General features: G+C 43.1%; 1 protein-coding gene across 1 annotated transcript in view; it reads right to left on the bottom strand.

The window, feature by feature from the left end:
• Window positions 1–454: 454 nt before the first annotated feature.
• Window positions 455–11,190, bottom strand: part of SLC22A23 (solute carrier family 22 member 23) — an 857,723-nt gene continuing 846,987 nt past the window's right edge. Inside the window, exon 10 of the mRNA XM_069613506.1 lies at window positions 455–5,457. Within this exon, the coding sequence (XP_069469607.1) occupies window positions 5,100–5,457 (358 nt within the window). The 3' untranslated portion in view covers window positions 455–5,099. The remainder of the gene's footprint in view (window positions 5,458–11,190) is intronic.

Below are 11,190 nucleotides of genomic sequence, written 5' to 3'. Positions count from 1 at the left end.
GTCAGTGACCAGCTGGATTTTGTTTGGCTTTTGTGACACTAAAACATAGCCTCAAGTACAATCAAAATGTTGAGTCCATGCTTGCCACTCCTAGGGAGAGTAATGGCCGTAGCTTCTGTCTGCATTACCCTACAGGCTACTCCTGATTGGCCGAGTCAAGACCTGCACGCTCCGTTCTTTCAACCGCACCAACTTTATTATCAGTCAACAAGGCCCACCATGCTCCAAACTGCCTTCCAGGATTCAAGCACAAGACCAACGTTATCCAAAACTGCCTCTTTCAATCACCCAAAAGGACCAACAAAAGGAATCTAGGTGGACCGCTGGGCCTTGGGCCACCCAATCACGTGAGTTCCAAAGCCAGCGGACCTCTGAAGAACCCAACAGGAAGGGCACACACACACTGATGGTTTTATGAAGGATTACAAAAGAGCAAATAAAGGATACACTAATGTGGGGGCATATATTATTTTTTATTTCTGTACACTAACAGTACATGTAAAGAAATCTCCGTTGACACAGTTGGTGTAACATCATGCAGACATTTAGCTTGTAAGACAATTCAGTTCTCAAATTATGCTTGTGCTTTAGTTAGCACCACCACACTAAACCATGATCAAAGAAATACACAATTAAACACAATTTGTAATAAAATCCTTCTATGAACCTGAAGGAGAAAGTGTTGCTCACATGGCAACCCAGTGGACTCCTTCCAATTTCCTATCACGTGACAGAGTCCACTTGAACAGCTGAAGTGAAACTTCTAGAAAACACAATGAAGACAGCAGAGGGAAGGGGGGCTCAGTACATACCCAAAACCCAGTTGATGGTGAACTGTGTGCTCTTGTGCTAGAGAGGGGATCCACCACATGCATGCAACGCCACACACACCCATACTTGGTGTTCTTTGGGCTGTTTTAGCCAGACATGGCGGTGTTCTCTGGGCTGTTTTAGCCAGACATTTCTCATCCCCAACTTTTGCACTAAAACGCTGGGGTTGCAGGGAGCTTGCCACATTCCCCAAACTACATCCACATGGATGGTGGTGACCTGTGTGCTCTTAATCTATGGCGAGAAGGGCGCTCGCCACAATCTCCACAACCTTAATGAACTCACTCACCTGGTGGGGATTAACCTGCCCTTGTACAACAAAACGGAGCACACCACATACTCTGTTCTTTGTAAAAAAAGAATACTCTTGCTGGCGACGTGTGTGCCCAAGTATCGTTGAGTTGGGGTGTGCTCAACACAACAGCATCTCTTGAATGTAGCTGGAGGTCTTGCAGGTGCTCACGTTCTAGTGTATGGGTCAACTAAGTAAAGGGCCTGTTATTTTAATGTTACTTTTGCTTCTAGCTTGAGGCATCTGTTTGGCGAGAGGAAGAGGCAACCGTGAAGTAAAAGAATTATGTTTATTAAATGCTACATAAAAAAAATAAAAACATTTTTTTTTTAAAAACAATTTTACCATGTAAACCACCAAAGAAAAATATGTTTGAGAACCGCAGCAGATGAGACTACTGATTAGCTTATCTGATAATTTCCTTGTAATGGATCCTTCCATAATGAACTCAGCCTGGATCCACCACAAATTTCATCTATTTCTAAAGTGCATTTCAAAGATATAAGTCCATGCAGGGGTAGAAAAAGCAGGGAGATTGAAGATGGAGACCTGTATGAACTGAGATATGCGTCTTCTCCCTCACGTTTAGCCTCTACAAATGCAGATATGGAGGCAGTTTTTTTTTTAAGTGTATAATTTCAATTGTTTACATTAATGACTTGTCGATCAATGTTGACAGTGTCCAATTACAACTGAACCATTTCATAAAAATATTAATATTGGTCTTTAAAACTTAATTGGGAGATCACATGATCAAATTCTTAAAAATAGGGATAAAAGGGTCTACAGGAAGGAAAAGGATGCCATCTTCACACCTCACAAAATGGATGCACCACAAAAAGTGTTTACCATGCAAGAAGCAGAGGTATCCTTTATATGGACACCCTCCGCTGGCATCTGTCTGGGCAGTGCTCTGTGCTAGGAGCTGTTCAGAACAGCTGAAGGCCTTCCTGAATGTTTGCCTTTTGGCAATTTGGCAGCATTTTGAACCAGTCACTTTTTTTGTGGCTTTTCCTCCTTTGCATGGCTGCCCTCAATCAGCAACCAAATTGTATGCAAGATCCTGGCCGGACCATGTCACATCGTAAACCACAGACAACATTAAAAAGACCACACTGCCCAGTCACCCATTCTGAATGGATGAGGGACAGGGTGCCAAACATTTGACCAGTGGCAAACACAATCTAGACAAGGCCAACAAAAGTTGACACATGAAAATCAAAATATTGCTCCGTACATAGTGTATTCCGGTTTCACATTGTAACATTGGGCTTTGCCTCTCTGGTTACTAAACAGATTGTGTAGAAATGCAAAAGCCAGCGAGACCCGCACCTCCATCTTGGAAAAGGTACCCTAAACATCATTGGCAGGTTAAAATAATAAAACATTTTTAAAAACTAGGGTTCTCCTTTCAGGGGCTATCCGGATCCATGGGTACGTCTTGAAGGGCACATTTGCAGACTAACTGTATTCCAAACCCTCACCATCTCCCCGCTATTGCCATGAGGGGGTAAATGGCATATCTGACTATTCAGCCCGATGGCACAGCAGCTCTGCATGCTGTTGCAACAGCTTCTTAATATCTACCAATGCAACAGGCCATGAGAAGCCAGAGCGATTTGGTCAGAAATTTCCCATATGTTCAACATTAATAAAAAAAACAATTCCATACATTTGGCACTGCAAATCTGTACTTTTTAAGGGATCCTAAAGCTGCAAAAGTAGCAAAACATTGGAAACTAGAAGAGAAATTCATTCATGCTTCGGACTCCTCTTGCAAGAACAGAAGGTCTTCTTCATCAACAGCCATAATGCACTGTGCTTTATGTACCCAACCCATGGTGGCTGTGAACAAGTCAGAAAAAAGCTTTAAGACACCATTTTGCATTTCTCCCCAACAATGCAAGGGAAGGGCTCAAACACGAGATACATAATCATTTGTGTTGGCCTAACCACTGACCTAAGTTGGTTGATTTTTTTGGGTTCTACGTTGACTGCTGCTTCAAGTGCAAGCGAAAGGCTTGACTTCTAAGGAAAATCACAGTATGTTTACAAAGAGAACATTCCCAGATTGCCTACTAGCAATTAAAGGTCAAGGAAGACCTATAGCGGAAGATGAAGAACTCAGGGGACCCTAGAGACCAAGGGACAGGGAGACAGGCAGAGAGAGTGTGTGTCTGTCTTTAGCCATAACTCCATATTCGCCAAAAAGTCAAGTGTTTTTCCCTTTCCTTTCACACTCCCTCAGCTACTTAATAAGTTAGACTATGTGTAGAGTAGTATTCACTAAGCTCTTCAATCCATCCGTGACCTGTGGCATACTAAAACTGTACGGCAAAGGCCACATTTCTAATGTTTACACATCAGAGACTTACGGCAGGGACTTAACACAGCTCCCAAGCTGTTTTTCTGTGCGGTTTCTGAGATAATGAGCGGAAAGAACTGTGCCTTTTTGTTCTGTAAAGCATAAGAGAAATATTGCTGCATTGTGCTGGTATTGGGGCCTTGCGCAGTGCATTTGTTCTTGGAGGTTCAATCTCTCAAAGGAGGACATCATAGTCCTCTCCCGTGAGCGATCATTAACAGGATTCTCAAATGCACCAGTTGTAAAGTCCCTTTTTCACAAGTGATCGTCAACCTTCGTGTAACTTACCCATCAGGGGGGGGAGGGGGAGAGGGGACGTGCTGAAATTACCCATCGCTTTTCCCTTTTATGGGTTCGAACTCCAGTAACATTAGAAAGCCTTATTACAGGTAGTAAGACCTGGTCTATCTGATGGGTTGATCCAAAAGGAATGGTTGTCCTTAGTACCACTGTCCACCAATCTCTGTATTCTGGAGACAATGTTACCCTACGCATGAACTAATCATTCCGAAACAAGTGCACCGAGATTTCTTGATTCACCAGGTATTATCATTAACCAGACGCAGGATGACCAGGTACAACGATACTACACCAACTAAAACTGATTTACCTGGTACATGAAACCCACTGAAAACAGAGTTGTGGCCTCATGTGGCCTACGTCTTCATCCCGAGGTACCCTACAATGGCCTGATCTTTTTTGGGGGAAATGGAAAAAAGGAGGATGTGGGGGGGGGGATGCAGATCCTCCTAATGAAATTCTTCCTCTGTTCTTCACAATTTCCTATGTGAAAAATAAGCAATTTTCTCCCCTTGATCTGCCATTGGTCTTTTCGTGGTTAAGAATCCATGCTCGCACGATCCATTGGTCAAATTGGTTCGATCTTGCCTCATTGCGTTAAATTGTTCTGAACGTGGATGGATGCTACTAAAATCCGTGGAGGAGCTGCGACAGCAGGCACTATGAATTAGGGTACAGTGGGGAGTGAGTGGGGCATTTTGTCACATTCATTCTCTGACGTCTGGGGCGGCGGGAGCAGTTTAATTGAAGGGCTAATTCACCCAGTCTTAGTGGTTTGAAAAGGTGTCCTTCAGATTGCGTACAGTAAACCAAACCCAGAAGCGCTGGCAGAGACGTGGCTTCCCTTGTAAACAAAACACTTGATTCTAGTCTCTCAACAGGACCAGGTTTCATTCGTTTGCATGAAAAACCAATCACTTTTTCTGGATTGGGCGAGGGCTGTGGCATGACCACTCACAGGTTTTGCTTGAAATTAGGTAGAATTCCTATGCGGTACACATTTCATGAACAAACACACATTCGTTGAGTTCAACAACATGGAATGAGGGAAGAAACGTTTTTTTTAAAGGATTGAAAGTAAATTTAACAACTAAATGGCAGGATGGCATTTGAAAAGGTCATCTGTGGGTACTCTTCCCTCCATCGAATCCAAACAAGTGGCGGCTCCTACACCGAATAACCTTTCAAATTCTTAACGTGGCATCATAATAGAACATGGTTCGCCTGCTTCCATCCCATCCGTCACGTCATTGGTCGGTGTTTCTGTGCAAAAGATCTGCCTTAAGTGTGCCTTTACACAAGGCATCTAGGTTAGGGAGTCTTCATTCCGTTGGCGGTGGCATTCTCCAACATCCGCTCCCCCATGGCTGGAGACTCGTGGAGCCCAGAGTAGTCCTTCAGTTCAGAGTTTGTCAGTAGAAGGGGCTGCTCTCCCTTCTTGTGGGGTAGTAGGGGTTGCCGGGTGTAGTGTTCCCCGGCGGGAATGTTCTCGGGCAGGCTTTGGTTGGTGCTCTCGGGCAGCAGGAGGATGCAGATGATGCAGATGAGGGTGCAACAGGCGAAGATGACGTGGTGCAGGAAGTAGCCTTTCTGGTTATGGAGCTCCATAATGGGCGCAGTCAGCATGCCAAAGCCCGCACTGGCTAGGACGAGACCCAGGCCGCCTCCCCTAAGAAGAGAAAACAGAAGTGTAAAGCTTGGCCACTGGAAAAGGAAGTCACCTCTTCCCAAAGGTGTAAGCAATTTTGTGACATCACACTTGCCTATGAAGAGATTCCTGCAATATTGTTCAGATCAATTTAATTGTCAAACATTTAAATCTCATTCATTTGCAAACTCTCCCACTTGGGTAGCCCAAAACCTAGAATGAAGGCATAGAGCAGAAACATTGAGATCGCTCTCTCACGTGCACAGCTCATTGTACTCAAAGAAGTTGAGCAAGTTAAAGGACTCGTATAACACTTATGATGGATTTTGGGATTCAATGGCCTCCTTTAAGACTTTTTCTCAACACTTATCGAGATGTTTACACCTAGTTAGAAACTAAATGAAAAAGGAGACAACATGAAAGAAATGTAACATTTCATACAAATGTAACAGGACAACGCAGCCTTTCATGGCAAGGTCAGAACTGCAGACTTGCCTTGGAAAAGTGAATTTACACACAAGGGGTGTGAACACTGAGATTCTAGCCCACCTCTATTCACGTGTGACCTGGCAAGACCGATTATGCAAAGATTCAGGGAGAATTAGTCAACATTGGAGTGAGAATATCGTCACCTGGTCCACCAACTACAGATTCCTAGATAAAGAGAAATATGTGAACGACACCCATTTAGTTGTTCACACCTGCCCAAAAATGAAGCTACATTAGATGCAATACGATGCCATGGTTCTTTTAACATGCCTGGAAGTTTGCCCGTTGACTCCGCTGTGTCCAGTTTGCTCCTGCTCGCCCTGGTGACTCCTCTAACCCTGTATAAACTTGGACCTGGACCACCCACTCTGCTTCCCCTGCTCCATTCACAAAATGGTTCATTATTAACCCTTCAAGTAACCTTAACTTTGCGCCCCCTGTTGTGGAGCCTATGAGCACAATGACGACATCAGCTCTCCACTCATCAGCGGTCAGCGTAGAACTCCTGCACACTGACACAGTTTTCTTCCAGTTTACGGATGGTCCTTCAACCGCAGACCCTGACCTTGGACAGCCGGTGCTGTCTCAATGCTTCTCGCCATGACGCCATGGTCCTTCAATCGCAGACCCTGACCTTGGACAGTCGGTGCTGTCTCAATGCTTCTCGCCATGACGCCGCTGTGACCTGCTTCTGCCCCTACTCTGGGATTCATTTTGTTCTCTATTGCCATTTAATTCTCCTACTCCCTTTAATGCCACCGTGGGTGGGATTTGACTCCTGGGGGCATTGGGTCTCCACTAGGTTTCATTCCTACATACTTCTAATTCAGATATCCTTTACCAAAGTACTACAAGGGAAAGCTTACCAAGTAGTGACATGTTGTATGTGCAGCTGTTGACAATGTACTTATGGTAATGAACTATTTTAAAATGCTAAAATCACATATGTAGAAACATAACTGTGGTCGGAATATGTGCAAGTACCTAGAGTGATCTTATGTCTGATGCCATCTGTCAAATAATCATTGTAGTCATACAGGCTGTTATTAGTGATGGCATCAGTGATGTCATTAGAGAAGTCATACATGATGGTATTAGTGATGTAACCACAATATAACCATAATGACCATATCACTGTTGGCCTTCCTGACATCACTAATTACATCATCTATAACATCACTGATGACATCACTGATTACATCCCAATACTAACTGCCCGTGGGCAGTGGCAACAATGTTTGGCAGTGCCCACTGAATATTTAAACATGAGGGGCCACTGTAAACTGTGATGTCATCATTGTGGTCATAGGCTGCGCAACAGGGGGCAAAAAGTTGAGGTGGCATTAGCTGAATTCCAGGTGTTTTGTTGCATTAACTTCTCACCTTAACATCCCTACAACTAAAGTTTCTTACTTGAATTTCAAGGGTTTTGTTATGCCTTAGATTTTATCCTCACCACCGGCCACAGCCTTTGGATGCGCCCACTGTATATTTTGAAACACTTGCAACCCATCGATTAAAGATGCTCATCAATCACAGACTGATTTTGACTTGTTTTGACAATGGTATTATTATGTATAAACGATGGCAGGCATTGATAACGCACAATATTTTTAGGCAATGTGTTGTGAGATTAAATTACTTGCCAGGAATCACATGCTTTGGTTAAGCAGGGTGCTACAAGCCACTTGCTTTATGACTGGTATCTTGGTGACTGATATATCGCACAACCCCAACTAACCAAATTGATCAGCTCGGAGAAGGGAAACAAATGACCGGCTGCAAGAATAACATATGCCCAGGTACCTTTGCCCCCATAGCAAAATCTGGAACCCATAAATATATACGCACAGTAAGTGAACATATTTCTTAAAGGGAAATACACAAGTGTAGTTCAATTGACCTTCCCTTTAGAAGAAAGTGCGCAAGACAAAATAGCATTGAACTTTTTAAAAAAAGTAATGAACACCAGAAAAATAACCTGAGAGAGGAAATGTTTCAATAAATATGCTGGCAAAGTATAAAAAGTGCTCACCTTTTAAAGCCAACAATCTGTAGTTTAATCATCCCTGTAAAAACAAAATCCCAATGCGAAACAAGTGCTTGTGGTCTTGTGGGTAAGTGTCTGCACTGGGAACATGACATCCTGAGTAAAATCCTGGTAGCCAAATGCTTGAGCAATTTTGCCAACCTTAAAATAAACCAGGGGGTTGCCTCCTCTCTCTAATAAAAAGTTACACTGTCCATCCACATGTGTCCTTTACTTGTGCCCTGAAAAGCAGCCACAATCGGGGAAATGACTGCACCAGTGTCCAGGACTGCAACCTCTCTTGCCACATCCTGGACAAATACTCATAACGTACTTGCCCTCTCATCATTTCCCCTTCTCACCCCCATGTTTGGCTTTCAACAATACTCTGCTTTATAAAGCTAACTTGAAAGGTACACATACCATAGTGTCATTCAAATATATGAATCCTTATGGAACCATGTTAGGCAAAAAGTGTACAACTGTGGTAGTATACCGACCATCTTGACTGGGAGACTGCAAATGCCAGAATGCAATTCAGCAAAAGGAAAAAAATAAATGGTATCTCAGATAGCGCTGGGAACATAGCAGATCTTTAAACCATATTGCGACAGATATATATATATATATATATATATATAGTTATTCTAGTTTGCCTCGCATGTGCAAACTGGATTTGCAATTCTCCATGTATTCGCAGCTCCTTAGCCAGAGATAGAAAATATATATATATATATATATATATATATATATATATATATATATATATATATATATTCTCCACTTTTTTCCATAACCTATTATACCCATGGCTATCTGTAGTCCATACTAAACTAGGCATCCAAGTCTCCCATCTGTGCAGTAACAAGGGCCGCCCGTGCTTAGCTTCGAAGCAAGGAAGGGCCAGCCCACTCAGGCCATGTTGCTCTATGTGGTCAAGTGGTCTTGTAACTTGTGCTCATTAGGCAACAATGCCTGATGGGGCTGGCACCTTCCTCACTTTGAAGTTAAGCATGGGCAGTCCTGTATCTGCCTGGAAGAGAGTCCAAGATGCCCATTTCCAGTGTATGGACTACAGTTAGCCTCGGCTATGTGTAGTTTTATAGCCGCAAATATCGGGAAACCCCCCCCAATGCTTTTTTGCCCCCCAGGCCCTCACCAAGTGCCCCCTGACCCCCAGATGATGACCTCACCTCCCCTGCCCTCTCCCATTCCTCCCACAACACAGAGTTTCTGTGACGCAGTTAGCTTACAGATGTAGGCTATTTGTGGTTATAGCGAAGTTACAGAAACGGTTTGTTTTGTAAACTCAGTCCCTAGACCCCCCTCCAACTCCCAAATGTCATTCGGTGTCCCCTCTTGCCACCCCACCTCTACACTGATGGCATTTGCATGTTTTTTGACCTGCAAATGGCTTTCTTCCTGCGTTTCATTTTCCAATATCCTCAGCTATAGCTGCAGCCATCTCTCACATTGAGAACAAAAATAGATAGCGGCTGTTCCATTTATAAACAACCAGTTTCTTGGCTATTTGCCAGAGATATAGCTATCTATTTTGGAGAGGGGCGCACCCTCTTTTCAATCACATATTTAATAAACTACTGGATGGAATAACCCCAAACCACACATGGATCGTGAGCCACACGTCATGCCCAAGTTGTTTCATACCTGGTCAAAATTCTGTCCAGTGGTTTGGTGCTTTGAGGTGGAGCAAAATGTTACCTTTCTGTCTATGGAAAAATGAATGCGGAGTAGGCTGCAACATTTTTCTTGTTAGTAATTTTTTTAATGGATCTTTCGCAAATTGTGCAGTCTGAAGGGGTACACGCGTCCTTAATTGGAGAATTTTGGCCGAATCCATTGCACGAGTCAAGTTATTAGCAATTCAATTTTTCGGCTTGCCTATGGGAGACCGACTCATCTTAACTATAGGGCGGTGACTGCTGCCCTTTAATATATATATATATATATATATATATATATATATATATATATATATATTCACTGAAAAAACCTTAATTAAGGTGGTTACGTTTTGCAGATTTAACGCAACAAAACCCTTGATATTCAGAGAATGTGGGAAGTCATGCCAAGCTTAACTTTGCACGTTACTGTCTATGTCCCCCATAATGCTGATTTGTATATTATTGTGAATCCCTTCTCTTATAATGTATATTTGCTCATGGGCTTTGCAATGGGAACACGCTGAGTTAAGCTTGTCATTTATTTTGCAATGTATATAGCGCACCGAACCCGGAGGCATCTGGCTCTGACCTTTACATGTGATGACAGTACATACAGTCATGACTTCCCAAATCCGCGGAACTTCAGCGGTTAAATCTGCACAAATGAACTGAGGTTTTTTCAGTGAATTTCAAGGGATTAGCGATACAATCCTTTTTTACACGCCATAAGCCATGGCCTTCGACTGTTTCCACTGTACATGTTCCCCCAATTTGTTTCTTTTGGACCCACTAGCTGGCCATGGCCAATAGCTTGCTTCCAGTCCCACTAGCCATGGACTTTGGTCATGGCAACTCTACATATTGCTCCAATAGGTTTCCTAAACAGGGCCACTAGCCATTGCCTGCTGGGCTGGATGGTACAGCCCAGGTAAGTGCACAGACAAACAAAATACTCAAAATACTTCTCTCTCTGTTCCTTGGTGTCTATATTTATTTCTATATTTCATACATGCCAACCCTCCCGATTTAGGCGGAGGACTCCCGACTTTTCGTGAAAAAATATTGCTATTTTTCACGTTCTGCCACCTAAAATATTTCTAGCCCCGATGTATCCCTATCGGAAAATGTTCAACTCCCGATTTCTCTGATGAAATCTCCCACCCAGGTGAGTTGGAATGTTGGCATGTCTGATAGATCCCTCAGGGACAAGTATGGAGCCCTACCTAGCCTGGCCAAGGGCTACACAAGCACAAAAAAAAGACATTCATGCTAAATCAGAACACAGAAGAAAGGTGACGAGACGTGGATGCAAAAGATGCAGCTGAGAAGATGTAACATGGAAAGATTAGATGTCCATGTATGTTTCATTGAGATTACTTAAACACACAAGAACCCTGCTTTGAATCAACAACTGTATGACTTATTGTATTTGGAATGAGAACCAACTAGAACCTTGCACTCGTGATATGAAACCTTTCCAAAAGAAAGAACTATAGGGAAGAAAGAAAAACATGGGGCCAGCTCTCCAGCGTGAATGGGGGTATTTGTCTT

This window comes from Ambystoma mexicanum, chromosome 5p, assembly GCF_040938575.1.
Source record: "Ambystoma mexicanum isolate Mex_15411 chromosome 5p, UKY_AmexF1_1, whole genome shotgun sequence".
Classification (NCBI taxonomy): domain Eukaryota; kingdom Metazoa; phylum Chordata; class Amphibia; order Caudata; family Ambystomatidae; genus Ambystoma; species Ambystoma mexicanum.
The sequence above is the reverse complement of the archived record's forward strand: the minus strand, read 5'-3'. Positions and strand labels throughout refer to the sequence as shown.